The sequence below is a fragment of the Argentina anserina genome, chromosome 1, assembly GCF_933775445.1.
Source record: "Argentina anserina chromosome 1, drPotAnse1.1, whole genome shotgun sequence".
Taxonomy (NCBI): Eukaryota; Viridiplantae; Streptophyta; class Magnoliopsida; order Rosales; family Rosaceae; genus Argentina; species Argentina anserina.
The window spans coordinates 8,866,770-8,891,099 of NC_065872.1; the positions used below are offsets into that span (position 1 = coordinate 8,866,770).

The 24,330-nt window shown below is 39.3% G+C and overlaps 4 protein-coding genes across 4 annotated transcripts; all 4 read right to left on the reverse strand.

Moving 5' to 3' along the window:
• Window positions 1–679: 679 nt before the first annotated feature.
• On the reverse strand, window positions 680–2,442 carry LOC126794914 (probable esterase KAI2). Its single transcript, XM_050521714.1, has 2 exons — window positions 2,024–2,442; window positions 680–1,248 (listed from the first exon to the last, which is right to left on the reverse strand). Exons 1-2 carry the CDS (start codon window positions 2,389–2,391, stop codon window positions 801–803), a joined length of 816 nt encoding a protein of 271 aa, XP_050377671.1. The 5' UTR covers window positions 2,392–2,442; the 3' UTR covers window positions 680–800.
• Window positions 2,443–3,941: 1,499 nt separating this feature from the next.
• On the reverse strand, window positions 3,942–6,968 carry LOC126791431 (probable protein phosphatase 2C 78). The gene is made up of 4 exons (XM_050517921.1): window positions 6,547–6,968; window positions 5,943–6,310; window positions 4,772–5,005; window positions 3,942–4,634 (listed from the first exon to the last, which is right to left on the reverse strand). The coding sequence occupies exons 1-4, from the start codon at window positions 6,800–6,802 to the stop codon at window positions 4,371–4,373; spliced, it is 1,122 nt and encodes a 373-aa protein (XP_050373878.1). The 5' UTR covers window positions 6,803–6,968; the 3' UTR covers window positions 3,942–4,370.
• A 7,704-nt stretch (window positions 6,969–14,672) lies between these two features.
• Window positions 14,673–16,150, reverse strand: LOC126795613 (probable membrane-associated kinase regulator 1). The gene has a single exon (XM_050522421.1). It carries the CDS (start codon window positions 16,056–16,058, stop codon window positions 14,955–14,957), a length of 1,104 nt encoding a protein of 367 aa, XP_050378378.1. The 5' UTR covers window positions 16,059–16,150; the 3' UTR covers window positions 14,673–14,954.
• A 7,721-nt stretch (window positions 16,151–23,871) lies between these two features.
• Window positions 23,872–24,330, reverse strand: LOC126795958 (uncharacterized). Its single transcript, XM_050522689.1, has one exon. It carries the CDS (start codon window positions 24,262–24,264, stop codon window positions 23,989–23,991), a length of 276 nt encoding a protein of 91 aa, XP_050378646.1. The 5' UTR covers window positions 24,265–24,330; the 3' UTR covers window positions 23,872–23,988.

Below are 24,330 nucleotides of genomic sequence, written 5' to 3' on the forward strand. Positions count from 1 at the left end.
GAGGGAAAAGTCGGAAAACAAATTCTCCCTTTAACTAATTTATATGTTAATTCGTACATGTGTGTTGAGTACTAGACTCGTACACGTGCGATGCTAAATTAACACATTTGGTTATTGTGTAATGATGAAAAAAAATATATTATATTTGTGGTTACATCTATTTTGATTTTTATAACACATAATCTTTTTACGTAATTAAGTCTAAAAAATGGTATTCTATGCAAAACATATTTTAGTGATTTTAGAGGATACCAGCTTTATATAGTAATAATAATATAGATATAAATTTGGATAATTTAACGACAAGCTTAATAAATGGCAACATCAATATACGAAAGTAATGAAAGTGCGTTAGACCAATTTTACAACATCACAATTAAAACTCAACTAAAAACGCACAACATAAGTCGTTTGTAAGCAAACTAAAAGAGATCAAAATCTTGGACTGAAGAAATTGTTGTTGTCCGGTTCTTGATTATCGACTCTTTTTCGCCATAATTTGGTAAAAATCAAATAAATGTGTACGTATTATTGGTTTGAGAAATACTTTTTATTAGTTCAATCGCATATGGAATGTCATTAATTTGTTTGAAAATTGCTCGAAAAATAAACAGTGAGGCGTGGCACAGCGACTTCCAGTGACGTTGTCCATGTGAATCGATTCACTTTGAATACCATATCCAACAAGGGACCTCAAATCACTTTTCACACAAAACGAAAATCAATTAACCCCAGACCACCTAATTACCACCCCTCCTAATTTACACAAAATATTAAAGCGCATAACAATCAACTTTCGATCACTTCGCCGAAATATCATGTCTAATGTGTCGGAGCAGCACTGGTATCACAATTTCCGGCGAGCTCAGCTGGGGAAGATGCCCATCCGACGACATCACCTCCACGATTGACTCAGCCCCCAAATTCTGGTGCAGATACTCCGACACCACGACCGGCACGGCCAAGTCTTTGACACTCTGGAGTATGTGGCAAGGCGCCCTCACCATGCTGATGACCTGTCTCATGTCGCTTTGGAATATGGTCTGTGCCACGCTGAGGGCTATGTCTGGCCGCATGTTGAATAGGGTTCGGCTGAACTCCTGGACGGCCACCGAGTCCATGTCGCCGCCCACGGCGAGTGGTGCGAAGCCGGAGCACCAGGCCTTGTAGTTTGCGCGGATGGCTTCGAAGAGTTGCTCTAGATCTTCTTGCTCGAACCCTCCGTAGTAGCCCTCGTCGTTCAGATACCTAAAAGGGAGACATAATTAAGGAAGTTACTAATAATACTAGCTACCAAGTGTTTTGGAGCACTTAGACTAATGCTTAGAATCATACTGTATATAGTTCAATTGTGTTGAGACGGTCAAGATCATGGTTAAACTCAAATACATCAAATCAAACTAATATTACATAGCTAACAACAAATTTTTTATAGCATTTCGGAGTCAACCAATTAAATTCTATTATGCTTCGGAGTTTGAATTTCAAAACAAAAGGCAGTTGAATTATAAATCCATCACAATGTATCTTGTTCAATATCCTATAATATCCAATAATGCAACAAACACACTGAACGCAAGAAGATTTACTTTTACTAAAAAAATTAGCCAAATTTTCGAATAAGAATTCGTGAATATTGTTTTTCAGTTAATTAGTAACAAGAACTACTACTAATGCAAGATCATGCTTTAATTAGCAGCCTGATTCATGTTAAAGTTTTTATAGCCAATCAAACCTCGAGTAATTAGCAGCTTTATTTATTCAATACCATCAATCAACAGAGTTTCAACTTTCAAAGTACTATTCAGCACCACAAAAATCCACAAAAGACCTAGTAATCTAGAATAAAAATGATTGAGATTCTGAGAGTAGCTAGCCAATATACTAATCTAAACTTCAATACCAAGATAAACAAACTGGCTTTGCCCCAGTCCTTCCAAATTCTATACTAATTGACTTAATTAATAATCACACTTAATTAACTAACTAACAACCATAACATACAGATCCAGCTAGTTTCTACCTTGGTGAAGCGGCGATCATAACAAGCTTGGTGAAAAGCTCCGGCCTGAGGACGGCGGCGACGGCGCCAATCATGGCGGAAACAGAGTGTCCCACAAAGATGCAACTCTCGACCTGAAACTCCTCGAGGATGGCGAGTAAGTCGTACGCGTAGCCCTCGAGCGTGGAGTAGCGCTCGAAATCGAAGTAGTCAGGGTTGGTCGTACCGGCTCCCATGTTGTCGTACATAACAAGTCGGTAGTCGTCGACCAAGTGAGGAACAAGGTGCTTCCAGACCGACTGGTCGGTCCCGAAGCCGTGGGCAAGGACTATGATCTGCTGACCCGACCCGAGAACCCGAACGTTGTGAGCGTCTCCAACTATTCCCATTTCGTTAATTCTCTATGACTCTATGGATATGTGATGTGTCGGGTGATGTGTTCTTTGGTGAAGGGTTTTGGTTCGACGGGGAAGAACTGGCACCGCATATAAGAATGCCCTGATCGAGCTAGTTTAGGGAGGAGATTGGGTGGTGGTTGGTGCAGGAAAGCTTACTGTAGACCGCTGCAACCGATAGTACGTATTCTTTTTTGTCTTTGGCGTATTTATACACGTACGTACACTAGAGGGAACCCATCCATTTGACTATCATGTATGCACCACTTGAGTGACTGTGATTTAGATGGCGCCGTTTATCTTGGTAAAGATTATCTTTCCCGCAAATTAATTTAGTAAAAAATGATCGTTAAGTAACATTCGATATGGTTTAGTGGTAAAACATTTCTCTCTAATGTTAGTTAAGATAGGAGTTAATACGATTCGAAATAACATGTGTCCATTATACGTGTCGAGACTCGTCGATCATTGTTCATATTTACGTGTCTATGCGAGAAAAGAAAGGAGAGGAAAACTCGTGTATTCACATACAATCGCGAGGGAGTCCGGTCCGGCTGGCCGCACAACTAGACCTGAAAGACGGTTGCCCGTAAACCAAACGCCAACTCTAGTAAAAAGACGATCGTCTTCTGTTTTGCCAGACTAGTAAATGATGATGATCTTACTTGCACAGTGTGAAGTTGAATTAAAGCATATCGTACTAACCAATCTGCAAGTAGAGGCAAGTAGCTAGCCAACCGCTATAGTCATTACACAATTATTGGTAGGAGGTGAACAGCCACTTGGCACTTTTGACGCGTCGCCAACCAAACCAAAGTCGTAATAATTTAGAGCGAGACCGATCGATGATGGCTACTGCTACTGCCCTCCAGTGAAACCGCCAACGGACTCCATCAATGCCGGTTGCACATTTTCCGACCACAGCCCAGGCAACGTGGGAATTTTGGGAAACCCACGGCTTCCTTGCTTGTGTGGCAACTCCGACTCATTGCCACACCTCAGAGATTTTTGTGTAAAAATCTGATGAACACGTGGGGCTCTGTTTTTGCTACTCAGTGGATCAGAGAATCATACAGTCATACTCGGCCGCCTCCATTATTGGGGTGGTGTTGTGTATTGCACTAATGCTGCGATTTTCTTTCTGTTTTAATTGAAAGCAAGGAGATCTTATAATATCTTTGTGATTAAGGACATCTGAGAATAACAGATTGCATCTCATTTTTTCTGTTTCTTGGGTTCGAAGTTTGTGGTTCTTCTTCACATGCAAATGAATTGAGGAAGCAATGATGCACATGATGTTCCCTTTGAAGCTTTCATATATCCAAGTAAGCCAGATTAGGATGACTAGTGAGATTATCAGGATCTTGTAGACAGGTGATCGATGGTTTCGTTAAGCGGTGCTGGCATGGGTTGTCCTCGCCGAGAGCTGAAGCTATCGAGTGTAAGAATCAGAAATGCAGTCGCTTGCACCTTAAAGGTAGCAGTTAACCTGGGAATTAAAATGACAATTGCGCAGGAAGGAAGAAAAACTTTCCCTTTACACTAGTTAGGGTCACATAAATTTTATTGTAAAAAGAGCATCACAGTTCTAGGTATCTGAACGTCAAACAAACAAACAAACACTAGAAGCAGCTTGATACAGTTGAAATGATTGATGCTGAAGCTCATTTTCATGGAAAATAATGATTATATGATCCTATCTGGTGTAACATAAGCTTGATATGAACATCCCAGGATATACATCATTTGAAACAAATTATATACTGACCGGAGAAAGCTGAAGTTGAGATCAAAGCTCAGAGCTGAGAAATCAACAGCGCCTTCTATGCTGCCATCTCTCATTTACGAATCTATGTACAGTAAACATTCGTGTAAAATCAGGAGACTCCAGCCTTCTTCCACAAATGAACCTATGTTTTTAAGTTCTCAACTTACAAACAAAAAAATTGTATATTCACGGGCGACTGGTTTTCTCAGGGAAATGTATTAAGCAAGCCAACTCCTTCATCATCATTATTTGAAAAGATATCAACAGGAACACTAGTGCAAGTAAAAGGGCTGTTATCAGTAGCATTTCGGGAAGTTTGTGGATGATCCAGGAATATCACAATTACAGTAATATCATCGTGGAAATGGCGCCTCGCGCCCTTTTCAAGTTTCTTTATATCATCATATCTCATTTCTCTTTTTCTTGCAGCCTCCTCAATAGCAGTTCTTACCAGTCGCTTTGCTATTCCCTGGCATCAAAATTAATCAACTATTAATATCTTACCAGTTACAATTCTTGAATTTTTTGATATACTTGCAACTTTTGCTATTAATATTGCAACAGAGATCTCAAGGAAAGTTCTGAACATAATGAGGCAATACTTACAACTCTAGGATTTTTAGAGACGATTTTAACAACTGCTTCATCACTCAAATGCTCCCACAGACCATCTGTTGCAAATATCAAAAACATATCCTGGGGTTGCAACTTTCTAACCAATATTGAGGGTACAGCTGTCATTACAGGCCTCTTTAAAGGAACAGGCATACCGAAGTGGAAGAGTGGATCTCTGTTAAACTCAGGTTTCTTCAAGTAGACATCTCCGATTGATCTAGAGACCTACAACGTCAACATTTCATTAGACCATACACAGGACCAGTACAAACAAAAAGATAGCAACTCAGTCCAACATTAACTCATTTATTTCCACAAACATTTCTAGAATCATTGAAGTTACCCAGCAACTAAAAGTTTCAGAGAAAGGCGATACGTAACATTATATTCATGTGACTTTATGTCTGCTTCCCAAATGAGCCTGAAACCTGTCGTGGCACTCAAATTGCTTATGCTAGTGCACTCCAAAAAGATCACATGCTATATCAGCTCAATGATACTGACTAGTCACAACCTATTATCAGTTTTTCATGTGAATTCCATGAAGACCACAACTGTATGCATAAAGTAGTTGAATTATAGCTGCCTAGAAAGTGGCCGAAGATGGATAGTCATCAACTGGACAGAGGAAGTATACCATATCCACATTTCAAGGTGGACTTTTCCATCATGGATTTTAGGGGAAAAAATGGTTACAAAGATCTCGTTGTTGAAAAATATTCAATCAATGCACCCAAGCGGAGTATGATTACATCTTTACAGGATGATGTTCATGCTTTGGAACAGCATGGTGTAAGGCGGCAAGAATAGAAATCATGAGAAGAGACTGACAAGTATCATAGCATTATCTTAAAATTAATCTCCTCTTCATGCACTGACAATCACAAAATGCATAGTATAAGCCACTCATACTCACAATGCTCATATCACAGTCTAAATTAGCAGTTGCCGACAAATTCCTCCAAGTTCTTATTCAATGATGAAAAACTTCTAATTCATAACACGACCAGACCAACCATCCACATTTTAAAATTATAAAAAGTAAGAGATAAAACCAATATGATATATCATTTACTCATTCAATTGGTCCTAAGAACTCAAAACCAGTAAAGCTAATGAATACTCATCACAAAGTCAATGTAAGTGAAACTACATCTCATACCTGAATAATGCCCTTAATTCTCCAAACGCCACGAGTATAAACCACAATGTGTGAATCATCAGGATGAAGATCCTTCACCTCCTTCCTCACTTCGTCCACTCCAACATTGTGATCAGTAGACAACCTCTCCGCCACCACAGTCGATCCATCTATTGGTCTCCGGCCAAGAACCGCCCTAGAATCCCCAAGATTAGCCACATACAAGACATCATTCGTAATTGCGCCAACCAAACAACATGAACCAACAGAAGCAATCCTTGGACGTACACGCCATGACTGCTTGACCAAGTCCATGAACTCCTCCTCAGTAGCATCAAACGCTTTTCTAATCACATCCTCTGATAGTCCACCTAGCTCATTCGAAAACTCTGAACAAATAGTAAAACCAAACTCAAAATTCAGCAGAAGTACAAAACTCATCTTTTTGGTTCAATAAAGTTGCAAGCTTCAACAAAAATCAAAACACACACATCTGAATCTGATTGTTTGCTGATCAAACCTGAACTAAATAAAATATAATAATAACAAAACACCTCAGAATTCAATACCTACAAAAATCTACATAGTATAATGCAAAAACATGAACAAGGGTACTTCTACTTACTCTGAATAAAGGGGAAGAGCCTCTGAGTGATGAATCTAGAAGCTTCAGGACCGCCATGTCCATCATAAACCCCAACATACGTGGCAGAAGAAGAAGTGAGCACCTGTGCCTGATCTTCCAAAGCTGAGTTAGCTTGAACAACAGCAATAGAGTACTCCCCAGAAGAGTGAGGCTTCAAGTCCATGTGCCATAGTAGCTCATCATCTCCGCCTCCAAAGCATTTCTCCAATGGCCTCCTACACATCTCCAACATCATTTCCAATATTGGGTTTCTCTGCTTCTGCCTTATCAGTCCTAAAGTCTCAATCTTTGGTTCTGGGTCACTCTGTTTTGTTTGGTTTTGACTCACAAAGATACAGACTTTGGTTCTGAAAATCTGGTTGTGGGAGAGAGAGATATAGAGGAAAAGTAGACGTGGGTTTTGGTTTGGTAGTTCAAGAATTTGGAACCAAGAGAGAGATAGAAAGAGGGACGTGTGGATTCCGTGTGAAGTGGATGGAGAGATTCTCCGTAAATTCTATATAATTTTTTTTTAAACACGAAGACTTTGTTTGATGTTTAATCATTTTAGAGGAAGTTAATTTTAATTGTAACTTCTTATTATAATATTTTTCACAATTATTTTTAAATTTTATTTATATATTTATTTTGTCTTTTACTTTACGGCTCTTATGTTTTTTGTAAGAAATAAATGATATAATGATAAATTTGTCAGTTCACAATTTAGTGATACTCTCATAATCGCTTTATAATTATAGAGATTAGTGACGAATAGTTTAGATTTTAAGAGGTCTTACAAATGGACCGGGATCCTCTCCTAAGAATCCTCTCCTAATATCACCTAATAAGATGATCTTGGCCATTCATTCTTATTTGATGGTCAGGATTCTCGTACATAACTTTATCACCTATTACTCTGTCTCTTTTTATCTATCTCATCCACGAGAGACTTACTCTCAAATCTCTCTATCTCTCGTCCTTAACCAGTAAGACCAACAAATCTTCAATTAACTTGACACATAAAATCTTCAGTTGACTTGACATTGTAATTAGAAATCTATATGGCCCTAGAGCAACTCGATCTCAACATATAGAAATTCTTCTATTAACCTGAGATTATTTTGACATCACTTGTTTTCTGGGTAAAGATTATATTTTACTGATTCTTCCCAACTTGAAACAAAGCAATTGATCTGAAAATCGATCTTTTAATCTCAATTCTATGAGCTCACTGGATTACCCTATTTTGAAGTTTTGGGTTTAAAGTTATAATCTTTTGCCTTGACATTGAAATTTCCATAATGAGGGAGAAGCATTCAAGGGCCAACCTTTGATAAGAGAGGGAGAGAGAGGAGGCCGGAGATCTGGGTTTATTTTACTGGGAGGTATTGAGGATGGAAGAGAGAGACCAATGATGGTCTGCAAAAAAGAAAGGAAGTTGGGAGTAAAGAAAGTTAGGAGTAATCTTGGCCGTTTATTAGCAATGGATGGTTAAGATCTTTTTATTATGTAATATTAGGAGATACTCTTTAGGAGAGGATCTCAGTCCCTTACAAATGGAGTTGGGTGACGGAGAAAACTCATGTAGTGCTTTGTCATAGATAGGCAGAGAGGAAAGGGAAAGAATCCAATTGTTTAAAACGGGAATGGGAAACAAAGTCTAGGTCAGTAGGAGTGACAAGGAATGTGGGGAGGAATGGGGATTAGATATACAGTGGAATTGCAACTCAGTACGTCGGGAGAGACAGGAGATCATTTGATTTTCTGGGGATAAGATCATGGAGGAGTCTTCATTTTTTGGGTCATTGACAAATACTTCAACCAATGATCCATAACGAATTTTGGTGAGATTGTGAGAGAAAGAAACTAATTTGATTCTCTTGTTGTAGTCTGAAAATAAAAAATCAATATGATTCTTGTTGTTGGATATAATTATTGCTATTAAGACCTCTAGTTTTGCACAATAGACACGGTCATACTCATTACACATCCATTTTGCTTTCACAATTTGTCTTGTGAAGTTAACTTACAAACGACGCTTAGCACATGTAATTACAAATCACTTGTTACAAATTTGCCGTATTTTTTTTCATATCATGCTATTGTAGTTATTAGAAATATGCATGGTATAAAATCGACGTATATAGTGAACGTTTTAGACATTATCACGTACAACATGCATATCACTATCTAAAAGTTCACTATATATGTCGATTTTAAGAATCTAATAACCACCCACTGCGCTAAGGCTGAGCCATGTGTTGAACCAAAAGTTGTTATAGGTCTCCAAATTTTATGTTAAGAAAAATATGTGGGATAATTATCCAAATCACTAGCTAGCTTGGTCATGAACGCATTCTGTAAAATCCTTAAATTTATATTACCTCAATCAATCGAATGTGATATCTATGTCTGTAAGTAGTATGAAATAAGTGAGACAGATTAGGATTCAAAATCATCGTGCCAGGGCCCGATCTTAGATTTCAAGACCTAAGACGGTACAAAAATGGTGCCCTTTAGTACAAAATAATAATATAATGTTGAACTACTCATTCATTCATTTAAATTCAAAAGCCTTAGTAATTGTTTCTATGCATTAATAATTAGTTTTATTGGAGGAGAGAATTCAAATGGTAAAAATTCTGACATATATATATAAGTATATATTGCATATATATCTAAAAAAAATTGGCAAGAATTTTGGTGTGGATTAATAACCATGTTGTTAGAAAGATGACTTAACAAAAGTAAGCAAAATCTCTTTCAGTAAGGTATCAAATGTGACGTCCATTCGGAAAATCACGCAATTTTGACTACTATTGCAACTTTGCACAAGTTTGGTATCATCCTCCCGGTGTGAACACATTCCTCCTTCTATGAAAATCTAACTTCTCTAGACTCTAATTGAAACAAGATCGTTTGGCTCATCTGTTGAACTTATGTTCCTGCATGTACGCCAAAAACCAGTTTTATTTTATTCCATTTTCTGCCTCGTTTATCATCGCTTCTTTTGTTTAATTTGATTTATGTCTTCAATCACATTGGATAGAGAATCATATATGTTTCAGACTTCCAGTAATGCAAATGATATTCTCACAGTAGGTCTATGTTACAGGAATTAAATCCGGGGGATCGAGTTTCTCATACCATTGTATTCTGGTGTGTCTGCTCAGTGGGACTTACACGCAACAAGTCAAAATTAAAGGGTCAGCGGTGTGCTGAACTTAGACACTCCGAATCTTAAGTTAATATCTGGAACGGAATAAGTTCGAGAGTTAAGAACTTAGGAATATGTTACTTTTTAGGTGGTTTTGGCAGCCTATTTATAGGTGCACTGGGAAATGTGTATGACCATTCTCTCGATGTGGGAATGTGTGCCAGTACATTGTATCTATCTCTGAAGGCGAGCCACCGTGGGTAGTGTTAATGGCGATACCTGAGCAAGCAGAGGGGTTGCATGATCGGCATTTCTGCCATTTGGGTCTTCCAGGTCTCTGACCACTGGTCCGGTGACCGGAGCATGAAGAGATTAAGTCGGAGATCACCCCATTCAGGAGGTGGCATTATCAGTCTGCATTATAGAAGATTTGTTAGCGGTTCCCCCTCATTTTAATTATATGGTTGTACCTCTATTCATAAGAAATTTGATCACATTTTGTTTTGTGTTCTTCGTCATTTCGATAATATGCAGAAGTGCAGAGCAGTCAACATTGACTGTGAGATAATCTGATGCATGTAAAATTTAAACCACGACGAGTTCACCTCATGGTGACACAATTAAAACTTGAGAGTATAGTTGATCAACGCATGATGAATAACCGCCACTCAAAAATACCATCATGTAACTTTTGTCGACTTACTACTTAACACGGCGCTAGATAGTAGAAAAACCGCTCAACATTGCAGTACGATTGTATTAGCTTAGAGCTAGGCAGTAGGGCTGGACTTTATGACACCGAAAAAAACAAAAACCGGCCATAACCGAATCGCACAGAAGCCGAAAACCCGAAACCGGATGAAACTGCCGCGTCGGTGCTAGAAACCGAACCGAACCGAGCAATTGGTGCCGGTTATCGGTTATATGCTTTCAGAAAACCGGTGAAAACCAAACCAAACTGAGAATTGAGAGGTAAGGTTATAGCTTGTATTCGGTGAACATATATAATCGGGTGCTTATGCAAAGAATAGATTTGGTAAGAAATATATACATGCAGAGATATGTGATTTTGTACAAAGTAATATGTGATTTTGATTTTTGTATGTGTACAATCATGAATGCAAATATCTAATGTAATGCTTAGGGGTTTTATCAACTAGCTCTCATGTTAAGACAAGTCTGGACGTCTGGTGAAGAAGCTCAAGATGTTTAATGTTTATTTTGGTTAACTTGTTGTGTTTCAGCAAAATACAATGTGTTTGTTTATTTAATATTTGAGTTATGAATTTTTTATTTGGTAAATGTAACTTAATTGAAGTATTGAAGTTGTAGCTTACTCCTTCACTTTTAATCCTTTTATTTTCATTAGTCAAGTACAAAAGGTCAATAAAATATTATGTTTTGTAACCGAAACGAAACCAAATCCGAACCGAATTATAGGTTAATCGAAACCACGGTTTTTATATATATATTTTTATTTCGGTTTTGAAAAACATGAAACCAAAGATTTGGTGTTAGTTTTCGGTTAGTGCTCATAAACTGAACCGTTGGCACCGAGTCCAGCCATACTAGGCAGGGTTCATAGTAAGACCGAAGCTAGCTAGATCAGCCCAAACATGAAACTACCGACGTTTTCAAGTTCTAACCGGACAATCACTTATCGTTATGATAAGTTGTTCTTTCCTTTTTTTGTTGGAAGGTAGAGACCAAATACGAATCCGGCCAGAAAGAGACCATCTGCTTGGCCGTACCGAGAGCAACTCCCTCTTTGTTATGTCTTTTAACTTTCGGTGGTTAAGGGATACTTAGTTGGACTTTGTGGTTGTAAGACCGGGTTGTAAGAACTGTGGATATGCCTTCTCGATCATTCAGTGCACGTTTTTACGGATCTCGCAAGAGAAAATGACTACACTAAAGATGTCAACTGTTCATTTCGTTAATGGATAAGTTTCCTAGTTTTGTTATTTTCTATTATAATAAATTAAATATATCCGTCCGCAAGAAAATAAAATGTTTGACATTTAAAATCCTCAAACAAGTTCCAAGTTCACAACATGGGAAGAGCCCGTCCAAGATTGTTTTCTTCCATGCCCATAAAATGGGATCAGGAAGACTGAACTCAGACGACCATTTGCATCATCGAAAATGTCTAGTTATAACATAGGTAACTACAAAGTAAATTTTTACAAGCTAATATCGTTAAAGAAATTAGGAGGATTTTTTTTATAGTAAGTGAGCTACTTGATACGAAATAATTGAATACAAGGGAGGGTGGACGTACTATGACAAAGCCACACCCACAAAAGCAAGCATTACAAAGAAAAAAGAACCAATTAAGGAATTACAAGAACTAGAGAAAAACTAGTACTCAAAAACCAAACTAAACTAGAGAAATGAATATTAACATGGTTTGACTGTTCATATTATTTTATTTGTTATAATGTATTTTAATTCAAATAGTTTAATAAGAGCTTCTTAAAAAAAGTCACATTTCATACATGTATTTATAAAACAGTCAAATAAGATTTTAAAATTAGAAAGAAGTCAGTTTTTAAAACACATTAAACTGTTGCCCTTATAGCTGTTAAAAATTACAATATGCCATTGTCTAAAAACTGACTTTCATCAAGAAAATCCAAGATTTGAGAACTCCTCAGTACCATTGTGCTCCACCCCCTACAAACCCAGATCGGCATCTCCGCCACACTCATTGTCTAAGCCATTGGAGTGAAACATTGAGATCTGACGCTAATCTGCTGCTAATCCACCGTTGGATCTGGTTTGATGGCTTACTTCAGATCCAAATTTGGATCTTAAATTAGGTTTTGATGACGTTATGGTAGGTGTGGGTGGTCTGCACTTCCATTCTGGTGTAGTCTCTGAGTTGGCATGCCGGTAGCGCGTCTCCCATCAGATATCATCTCCAATGAGTTCAGGGTGACCGCCGAAGTTGGAGAACTGTCACCAGAGTAGAGCGATATAGAAGCTCGAGCTTTGTCTGAGAAAGGCTGCCAAGTCATTGAAGGATTCATGTGGCAAGTACGTGGTTTGAGTGGTGGTGTTTACAGGAAGATGTTGACATGGGTGATGGTGCTCATGTGATCAGAGAAGCCTTGACATGGGAGGCCAAGGGTCCGATCTAGGATTGAGAAGGGAGGAGTGGAAACCGACGTGTATCAGAGAAATTGCTTGGGTGCCCATAGTAGAATTTCATCTCCAAATCCAAATTTAGCCGCCAGTCTAATTTCTAATTAAATGAGATAACCTTTGTATTATAGGGAAATAAATTGTGACATTTTTCTAATTCATGATGAGAGATGTTACTATTTTCTAATTTGCCCAAATAAAATGCAATGTTGAGGTCCATGTCTCTTATATCATTTAGTCAAGTGACACGGTTTCTTTTTCACGTGTAGGATGTTATGAGTCCACTCCTCAGATAAATCCTTTAATAAGCGAGCTATCAACTTTTCAACTAAAGTTTTGCCTACATATATAATACATACATATTAACATATATGTCATCGGAATTAAGGCGCGGATCTAGGGGGTATGTGGGGGGACTCAAGTCCCTCCAAGAATGTGGGAAATAATTATTTAAGTATATGTTATATGTTATATGTTATATGTTCATATGGTAGTTTTGTATGTTTGGTTTTGAAATTTTGTTAATATCAAACCCACTCAAGATCAAATTCCAACAAATGCAATTTTATGTCTATTTTTCCATTTACTTCAAATCTTGATTAATTTTTTCAACATGTAATTAATCTATTTTATTTACATTAGGTATTAATTTTGATTAAGCTCTTTGATCAATTCTAAATTTTTTTTTACAATCGACTAAACTTATGGTAATTATGAATGAATTGTTATTTTCACATCAACAAGTTATACAACTAATATATTATAGTTAAATATTTTATGCGCTACAAATTTATATCATTTTAGTCGTTAAGGAAAAAAATTAAAGTTCTCCCGAGTTTTAAATCCTGAATCCGCTATTGTCGGAATTGAAGAAATATTGAAATTAAAATAAAAGCTAAAGAAACACCTGACTAGAACTTATTCAGTTCTATCTCCTAGAATTGTTCCTAACAACGAACCTGTTCGATTGCCATAGATATTTTCAACCACCATATATCGCATTCTCTCATTAAAACTTTGTTGGAAGCTTCAACAGTAGCCCTAAGCTTTTCCATCTTCCATTAGATAAACATTGTCGCATGTCTCTTTCTCCCTTTGCGTGCCCCTGTGACAGTCACGTTACGATTTGATATATTTGCCATATATTTCTTGCTTCTTACACCCCACAGTCACATACAACATATACCCACCAAATTTAAAGCTTCAACAACACATTCACACTTTAATCATGACAATCACAATACTATGCCAAGCACTATCACCACCGCAGCCCGTGCTGCTTCAAGCTCCACTCTTGGTTATTTATACTAAAAACTTCAAACTAGTTGTGATGAGCTAGCATCCTATTTTTATACGGTTTATACCACAACATATGAGTACATATTTACTTTATGTGTTCATATATGTAGACTTATTTTGTGAAATTTCACTTGGTTACGAATTATGATAAATTATCAGACAATAAATAAATAACATAACTATCATTTATGGTTGTTATGTTGCACTTATCATTTTATTTTGATAAATTATCAGACAAAAAATAAAGAGCATAACTAATTCACTTAATAAATATCTCGTTAATTTCATTTATGGTCTCTGATTCTTATATGATGTTTTTGTGGGAAGATTAACTTCATTAATTAAGCTCATAGGTGTGAATAAAGACACAGTTCAAGAACGTACAAACATATCCTACTCTTTTTGGACAAGAGACTAATTTGTAATAACTAATTAATCCAACAATTTACCATATCGCATCCAAGAGCATCGACACCTCTTTCTTGTTTCCTCTTAACTAGGAAAGACACTAATTATCACTAGTCCTTGATAATGGAGCTAGCCCTAACTTTGAAATTCAAACTTCAATACATGTGTATTAAGGTTACTAACATTTCAAACTAAAGAGAAACCAAATATAAAAAATAAAGGAAAAAACAAAATGATAGTGAAATAAAGCAGCTGCAGAGCATGCGAGATCATATTGGTCTGAAGTCCACTACTAGATACTACTATCAGCTGATAATGATTAAGACATCATCTATATACAACATCTATCAATTCAAAGGGAATTAGAAGATGATCCAAGTTTGCATGCGATCGATGTTTAAAGCCCCTTTAGCCATTCATACGTTCTCTGATGCGACATGTCTTGCTTTAGCTGCTTTTGCTTACCACCGCTCTTCTTCTTCTTCATCTTCATCTTCACGTCGGGCGATACTTTATCGGCTTTCTTCTCATGTTTAGATTCGCTTTCCTTATCGACATTACTTTTCGGGACAACGGCATTGGATGCCACAGCTTCGAATGAGCACTTACAACCGCTAAAAACTCTCTGCCGACTCTTCGTCTCCGAGATCAATGCTGCAGTAGTTTTAGTGACACTGTTCTTTTCACCGTCGTTGATGGTACCGTTGGCAATTGTACTAGTAGTAGGGTTGTTGTTGTTGTTGCTAAAAGTAGTACTATTGTTGCTATTAACGCTACTATTGCGACTGACACTAATTCTTGTGCTATTAACACGATCACTATTACTACGAAGTACCTTACGAAGGTCTTGCTCAGGTGTTCTTACCAGTCCCAATCGGAAAAAGTCCCAGATCGATGACGATTTCTTGCTCGGCCGGCTGCCTACCTTTTCAAGTCGTGCCCCATTTGAAATTTGAATCTGGGGTCTCGGGCTGGGGTGCGTGTAGAATTGGTTTCGAACAGACACTACTCTTGGTTTCGATTTCGCAATGCTAGTGCTCGTTGTTGTAGCAGTGGAACGGCTACTGTTGCTGTTGCTTCTTGACGAGTTGGGACTCATTCTTGTACTGCTGCAGCTACTACTGCCCTCGATAATGCTTTTGAAACCTGACATGTGCCGGTCCGTGTACTCAGAAGAACCCGACTCCACAGACAAGTGTCGTGCCGGGTTCTGCTTGGTAAACCCGCTGTCCGAGCTGACAGAGAGTCGCAGGGGTAGAATCTGGCCCTTGAAAAAGAGATCATCCGCAGCGCACATTTTTGTATCCGCCGAGAAAGAGCTGCCGCGCATGGATGAGCAAAAGTCAAATTCTTCTTCTGTGTCGATGACTTTGCTACTATCAACAGGTTTAGTACTGACAGAGTGGTTTTGCTCTGGTTGGACATAATTGTGGGGAAGATCGGAGAGTGAAACATCTTCATCCTCTAATTGCTCGAAGGATGATGATGAGTCTGTTGACATTTCTAGCTCTACTGCTTTAAGAGGCTGGTTTTCTTATATAATGTGTTGATTCAAGAAATGAGGACAAAGATGCTGAGATTTTCAGAATCTGAGTGGTGGATGATTTTAAATGAGAAAGAGAGAGAGAGAGAGAGAGAGAGAGAGAGAGAGAGGATCAGCTATCATAGGGAAGCTAGAAGGAGGAGAAGGGAGACATGTGGAACTATATAGAAAGGAAGAAAAAAATAAAAGCAGATGGAGTGCCGAAAAAGCAAATTAAAGAAGGAAATAATAGTGAAATTTAAGGAGAAATAAAGGGCAGGGCAGGCTACCCAATTGAATAGTGTCTCTTTTCCTTGTTTGGGAGTGAAGAAAGGTACTGTTACTACTGACTCTGGCCTTTGTGGCTTCGGCCGGCGGCCACTAACTGGGTCAGTTTGTCTTTACTCTGTATCACGATATATCCAACTCCAAGTGGATTGCATGCCCAACTCAAGTGAAGAGTTTATTTCTTTACGTTAGTAGTCTCAAGCTGCACCAATTAGTATTAGGTTTTAATTTGAACTTGTTACAACGCATTCATCGAAGAAAAAAAAAAAAGCTTATTACGTACAATGCAAAAGTATCACTACTGCTAAGAACATCAAAGCTTAAGCTCTAGTAGCCTATATATCACCTTTCTAATTAATTAGTAGGCATATATACACTGTCTTAGTGTATTTGATTGGCGAAAGACACATATTTACGTACATCAAAGGTCAAAGTAGAAAAATATATATTTGCAAGCATATATAGCTATATATAAAGATATAAAGATAATAGTGAAAGATCGAAAGAGATGTAAATGGGTCTTTTGTTTCTGTTTTCAAGCAGCTAGCTATGAGGCATGGATACGGGAAAATTTGGGTATGTCTGTATCGTATCTGTGTTGGATACTGATATGGTCTGAATACGCCATATACACGTGTCCATGAACGAAAAATGTATCATAACTATGTAGTGCAAAGTCAACTCAGCGAATACGGTCTAGACACGATTTGGATACGTTTCAGACTCTTCCCAAAGCTAATGAAAGGAAATTTCAAATTGCAGATGGAAGAGTAGAACTGGGCTCACCTTAAAGGATAAATTGAGTTTACTGTAACTCCAAATTGATGCCGAGAAGGAAGGAGAACAACGACGGTGACACATCGGTGGTGAAAGGAAACTCAAGTTAAGCATCAATTAATGGAATTGAGGGTAGAATTGAATCGAGAGGAAGAAAAATAAATTAATCTTACCAGTCATGGCCATATAAGATCGTCAGAGCCATGGAAGCTCCACTCTGCTTCATTCTCTGATTTGGAGAAAACAAGAACAAGTGTATGGTTGGAAAGCAGAGATTGAGATATAGGTGGTGGTGGGAATTCAGACTTTCCTTGGCAGCGGGGCTAGGCAGTGTTGAAGACAGTGACAGTGATTCGGTGGGAGAGAGAAGTGAGACACACACACGCGCGCGCACTCACTCTCTCTCTCTCTCTCTCTCTCTCTATATATATATATATATATATGTATGTGTGTGTGTGTTTTGCCGTAGAAGAGAAGAAGAGGAAGTGATGATGTGGCCATCTTGGCCTTAAATAAGTGGATTTTGGGCTGAAAGTTTGGGCTCGGGCTAAAAAGAGATAAGACTTGGGATTCTCGTAGTTGGTTTTGGGTAACCCAAGACTAAAAAATAATTTAGAAAAATATTTTAAAACAAAGTGAAACTTTAGAAATTCGCTAAACAAAACCGAGCGTCGGAAATATATTATGAGAACATTTTTTCGCTTGTGGTGACGTGTAATTTAATATCGACATATATGAGAAGCCACTGCCACACCCATATTAGCCCAAGATATAATTGATGAGATTTAGGTGTTCTAAATTTTTAATCGCTCGGTTTTCATTAAATTCTAGAATTTATATATATATATATATTAAATTAATTTTTACAAAACATATATAAAACACTACATACTAGAAAAATCGTATCCCTGTATCATGTCGTACCCGTATCCGTGTACCGTACCCATATTGGTGCATCATAGGTAGCTAGTTCACTCCCTATCTTCGTTCACCTAGCTCGAGGTTGTCATCGGCATACTATGTTTCAATCATCTATAGTTTCAAAGAATGAGAAAAACAATGCAAGAGGAAGTAGGGTTGGGTGCGGCTCGGGTCGATCCATATTTGGCCCATATCCGCTTTTGACCTGCTTTGCTCAATTTGGGTAATTTTGACACCGAAAACTAATTTTGACAAGTCTTGGCCGAAAAATTCGGTTTGGGCCGGCTTGGTTACGGGTGATTACTGAAACTAATAAACATCATCACACCTTTTTTTCCATATTGAATCTACTCAATCTAGTAAATTTGGATCGATCAGACAATCAAACAACCAAACTCATTCATGGAGTAATTGATTCAATAAGATTTATAATCATTATTTTATAAATCATAAACCTTCATTAGTTTTTGATCGGACCACAAAATCCATAGAATAGATGGGTGAAGAGAGATGAGAGATCATAGATGACTAAGATGAGTGAGACTAGAAAATATTAGAGGAAAATGAGACATCGATATGTCTGATATTTAAGAAATGGGCGACGAGAAAGGCTAGAGGAGATAGTGCGGCGGTGGGTGGGTTGAGAGAAAAAGTGACTATTATGCTAGGGTTATTGTGATTATACATACACATAGGGGCACCTAATCTAACGCACTCAGGTTCACATGAAACCTATTTGCACCCACTCACAATTTGACACCTATTTAAACGGACAGGTGCAGTTTCATTCAGTCGATTGCAAGCATCAAACTGCGTTCGCACCGTTTGAAAACGATTCCGGGCGGTTGGTTGAAATTTCTTCATCCCCTGTTCGGTTCGGTGACCGCACTATTTTTTCCGGTGCGGTCCAGCCAGTTTTGCTATTCAGATCGTAAAATTTTGAGTAATTAATCCCATTATTACCTAAAGACCTGGGTTGTAATTTTAGTGCGCATGTGTTGTGCGGAAGCGTAAACAAATAACAATATTGATATTGTTCCGGGAGAATTATTATTCTACCCTTATGTGTGTCTTAGCCTAATAGGTTTCCTGTTAGGAGATAGATTAGCATCTCCGTAATAGATTAGGACTCCGAATCCTACGGGATTGTGGTTTTGTAATGCCTATATATAGGCCCCCATATCATTCAATAATACACAATTATTTCATCCTGAAACACGTTATCAGCACGTTGCTCTAAAACCCTGAACTTTTAAAGCCCTATTTTTTTTCTCTCTCTCTCTCCTCCGCCGGCCGCCGTCGATTCCAAGCTCCGGCATCTCCTCGCCGGCGCACCTCCTGCAGCCGCCGCATCGCTGCCGCCGCACCGCAGCCCCTGCGCGCAAGCCCTGCACGCAGCCCCGCAACCCCTGCGCGCAGCCCCTGCATGCTGCCCCTGCAGCCCCGCGCGCAGCCCCTGCGTGCTGCCCCCGCAGCCCCGCGCGCAGCCCCTGCATGCACGCGCGCAGCCCCTGCATGCACGCGCGCAGCCCCTGCACGCTGCCCCCGCAGCCCCGCGCGCAGCCCCTGCACGCTGCCCCCGCAGCCCCTGCACGCTGCCCCCGCAGCCCCGCGCGCAGCCCCTGCACGCTGCCCCGCGCGCAGCCCCTGCACGCTGCCCCCGCAGCCCCGCGCGCTGCCCCTGCACGCTGCCATCGCAGCCCCGCACGCTGCCCTGCCCTGCAGCCCTTGCGACCCCCCCCCTGCTGCCCCTGCGACCCCCCTGCTGCCCCCTGCACGCAGCCTCCGCAGCCCCGCAGGGTATCCTCCGCATTCGCTCCGCAAAAACATCTTTTTGCCCCGACAAACCCCGCATCAGAGGATTCAAAATTGCTCCTCCCGCATATATACGCAATGAACGCGAACTGCACAAGCAAACTCTTCGCTCAAGAGAAGTTACTCCCGTCTTCTCTACCCTTTTGGGCCTTTAAACTATTTCTCTTTTTTCCTTTTTCTTTTCCTATTGCTTATTAAATCATTTATTTGCACGTTTTCGTTTTCTAACTCTGTTTCGCGTGCTTGCATAGGAAAAGTGATTACTCGTCGTACTATGGTGATGACATTCATGCCGAGATGGACGATACTTTTGCCATCTACATACGATTCCGATCGTATCCTCCCAAGATTTTTATGTCATCGGACGAAGATCGAAAATGAATTCAACAAGCAACTTCATGCATGCCGATCGATTTGCAGAGCAATTTACTTATATGCGGTCTATTTGGCAGACCAACAAGTATGTTTTTCTTAAAGTTGCTGCTTTTGTAGATATATATATAAATTATCGGGCGCTATTAGCCTTTTTCATGTCTTCTTTTCCGGCCTTTCTTATAACGCCGATGAGACCAAAGAGGGATATGATTCCCCTCTTGGTCGACGTTTTTCGTGTGACGGTCCTGGGGGAGTCACGTTATTATTTAAAAAGGAAGATATCGATTTCGTGTGGTCGCCTGAGTGCACCGCTGTTTTGGGTGCGATCATGAGAATCGCCGATATGCATCGATTATTTTGTGACCATATACATCACAACCCTTCTAATTCCGGTTACATACTTGAATATTTCGATTATTCGAAACCTATACAACCCTCGTTTCTTATGGATGCGTCGCCATCGCGACTGTTATTTGAATGTTTGAGTTTTCTTAAACTCATGTCTATAAACGATAATCCCAAGGTCTACGTACTCATTTATTTGAGTTGATTCATTACTCTGATGCAGCACTATTTGCTGACAAAAGATCCCAAAAATAAAGAATTTTATGGGACACACTTAAAGTGATTTAATGAACGTCTATGACGTTGTATTATCAGAGTTGACCTTGATGTATACTCCACATCAAAGAAACACATGCCATTTTTGGCACCTGTATCTATTTCTTGAGGGAATTTTGGAGATGGAAACGTAACATTCTTCCATTCTCAAGTAAGCACATTTTTGAGCCTCAGGCTAAGGCTCCGCCCAATCCGATATGCAAGATTTTGTTGCTACGGACTTTTGATTAGTCAATCTATTTTGACTATGTTTTCTGCTTACTATTTTTCAAGTATGACGTTGGCATTGCCATGATTATTGCTCGACTTTAGCTTAAGTCGTCTATTAGAATTGGAAGCTTGTTTGTGTTGTATTAAATATTGGCATATTCTATAAAATCTCTCGTATTTCTTGTTTACAAGATTGACTCGTGAGAATTTTATTTGCCTTGGCTTAGCATGCATGGTCAACGTTGCAACTCACGTGGTTTTTAAATTGACCTCTTTTGGGTTACATGGGACCCCAATAGCACTACATTGTGATTTTGGACTTTGAAATTTGGAAAACGGACCTCGGAACGTCAAAATTGACGTCGTTTTTTCCGGTTACTGTTCCGGCGTTTCCGGAACGTTTTCCGACGTTTTACCGGCGTATTCGCTGCCTTCTGGCCATTTGCCGGCGTTTCCGGCACCGCCATCCGGTTCCGGACGGCGTTCCCTGTCGGACCTGAAGTTACGGCCTCCATACCGGCCAGGAGATTCAATGAGCTATACATTCATACATGTTAGTGTTGTTGGGACACTATTGCTTTCATTGTGACGTGATTAGCTATGCGCCTATGCATTGTCATTGGACTTGCATTGCTTCTTTGACATGGGTTTAGTTCTACACTTAGTGAACCAACACAAATCCTATCCACACCAACGCCGCCAGTAGCTCCAGCAACATCAACGTACGCCTTGGTGTAGCAGTCGACACTGGTAACGTAGAGGATGCGTACGGTTCCGTCTTGGACCAAAATCAGTCCTTCATTGGTTCATTCCCCCATTCTTTTCGCGAAAGACACATTAAATGTGACAAATCAGAATCTGTCCAGTTTCGTAGGTCAACTTCAACGAGACCTACAAGACAGCTCGCTCGATGAAATATGGTGAAATTGGTACCGTTGGAAAGGCCTATGTGTCTACTTTCCATGGACATCAACCATTCATTCATAGCTATCATATTGAGTGAGTTATGGCCGTTTTAGCAAAGTAGGACAGTCCTATCCGGAAATTTGCAAGTCAGTCAACTTCGACAGAGCATTGTGAACTGCTCCGATCGGATGAGGTTGTGAACCTTATGTCACTGGAAATACACGGGTGTCTACTTTTCAGAACATTTTACGGTTCGCTGATACCTATTTTGACGAAGAAGTTATGGCCGTTTAAGTGAGTGAATGTCATTCTACCCGAGAATCTGATTTTCATTGCAAACTCTTGTTTTGAGTTGTTATGCAATCTTGTTTCCTAAGATCTAAGTTTGGCTAAGTATAGCATGAATGATCTAAGGATGTGTGGCTAGATTAATGATTAATCATTAGCCCAAGACTACGTTTGAGAAGCATGTAATGAACGTTGTATACGTTGTTCTTTGTACTCCATGATTATGGCACTAATCAGGGGGAGTTGTTTCGTAGACTTCAGGGGGAGTCTACCTCACATGATGCTATCAAATGTAGACGGTGCGTTGTGCTCTTTTTCCCTTAGATCAAGCTTTTGTTTTTACCCAAGAGGTTTTTATTTTGCTTGACAAGGTTTTTACCGAGGCAACGATGTGTGCACCATGCAACCTAGGCATGCGACACAAGGGGGAGTGTTCCGGGAGAATTACTATTCTACCCTTATGTGTGTCTTAGCCTAATAGGTTTCCTGTTAGGAGATAGATTAGCATCTCCGTAATAGATTAGGACTCCGAATCCTACGGGATTGTGGTTTTGTAATGCATATATATAGGCCCCCATATCATTCAATAATACACAATTATTTCATCCTGAAACAAATATGAAATAATAAATAAATAAAACACAAAAACACAAGATTCATAGGTCACTCAATCAATGTAATTGAGCTACGTTCATTTTCAGAACCGGCTAATATTCCACTGTGATCAAATATGAGAAACAAACAACTAGTTAATAGTAACACTTCACAAAAACCCAATACACTAAAACCTATTAATTTTCTCTTGAATCGATAGAGAAAAAGAGTAATACTTTTCAATTACAATATATAACAGCCCAACAACTAAGCTATGAGAGCTTTAAATTTATATAGCTACGTCATTGCCACCAAAAGAAAATACAATAAGAGTATTTAAATATATAGCTGCAATTATGTTTCTCTTCCTCTTTGTTCGAACTCATCCGTGCGGCTGCTCCTCAAGGCAATATATAATTATATATGTGCCTCCAAGTTGTGCTATTAACCCAGCACATGCAGCTCACATGACCACATAAGATTATAATAACTTGGGCCAAAGCCCGTGAAGAGAAAGCCAACACCAACAACATGCACTTTCAAACCAGTGATGGTTCTCGATCAAGTTTCAACCTCTTCTAAGTCCGTCAGCAGCAGTCAGCCGTACATATACGTAAGTTCAGATATCACAGGATTCACAGCAACGTAATTTTAGAGCAGCTAGCTACCAAAATGGTTAAAACCAGGAAATTTAACTCGGAAGAGGAGCGCCACTGGTTGCAACTGATCAATTACGTAGCTAGGGTGTACAAAGTACTCGGAAAATTTAACAACAAAAACAAGAACGTACAAATACAATTAGTTGCTTGAGAACATGAATTCATGAATCCACGTACCCCTCTCCAGCTTTAAAGATTCACAAAAGAAGGTGATTCAAAAACAAACTCGATTCATAAAGTGATAAATCCATGAACGATATATGGTGGGGATGCAGCGGGTGCTTTACATCGATCATTCAATACATGAACAACATAATCTCCCTATCAATAAACAGAAATTAACATACTCAACGAAATCAAATGTAGAAACTCTTTGTTAAGCAGAGCATTACAATACCAGTACATTAACAACAACACAAATGCCTCGCATTCATACAAATGACAAAGAAACCGAATCAATTAACGCCTTGGCGGTTAATAGTTTCAGTGGCGGAAACATCCTCCTTGGAGGCGGCACTTGCGCCGGACTCCGTCGGACCCTCGGTGGATCCGGCGCCCCGACCCGGCTGAACTTGTTGATGTCCCTCTGTTCCATACCCCTGGCGCTTGTAATCCTCCAAGTTATCGTACTGGAGGTAAGGGCTGTCCTTCATTGCCTGCTCTAGCTTGGCATCGCTTCCCTGATCAGCCGCCGGCTTCTTCTCTCCTGCTCCTCCTTCCTTGCTCGCCATTGTCACAGCTCCAATGATATCTCAGAGATTGGTGAAGATGGTCGAGATGGTTTGTTTTGGTTTTGC

What these genes read in the sequence shown, in the direction of transcription:
- LOC126794914 (XM_050521714.1), bottom strand. Translation starts at nt 2,391, where the DNA reads ATGGGAATAGTTGGAGACGCTCACAACGTTCGGGTTCTCGGGTCGGGT. An exon ending in ATGATCGCCGCTTCACCAAG is followed by an intron (nt 1,249 to 2,023) that starts GTAGAAACTAGC and finishes TCTCCCTTTTAG; the next exon opens with GTATCTGAACGACGAGGGCT.
- LOC126791431 (XM_050517921.1), bottom strand. Translation starts at nt 6,802, where the DNA reads ATGATGTTGGAGATGTGTAGGAGGCCATTGGAGAAATGCTTTGGAGGC. An exon ending in GCTCTTCCCCTTTATTCAGA is followed by an intron (nt 6,311 to 6,546) that starts GTAAGTAGAAGT and finishes CTATTTGTTCAG; the next exon opens with AGTTTTCGAATGAGCTAGGT. An exon ending in GAATTAAGGGCATTATTCAG is followed by an intron (nt 5,006 to 5,942) that starts GTATGAGATGTA and finishes TTGACGTTGTAG; the next exon opens with GTCTCTAGATCAATCGGAGA.
- LOC126795613 (XM_050522421.1), bottom strand. Translation starts at nt 16,058, where the DNA reads ATGTCAACAGACTCATCATCATCCTTCGAGCAATTAGAGGATGAAGAT.
- LOC126795958 (XM_050522689.1), bottom strand. Translation starts at nt 24,264, where the DNA reads ATGGCGAGCAAGGAAGGAGGAGCAGGAGAGAAGAAGCCGGCGGCTGAT.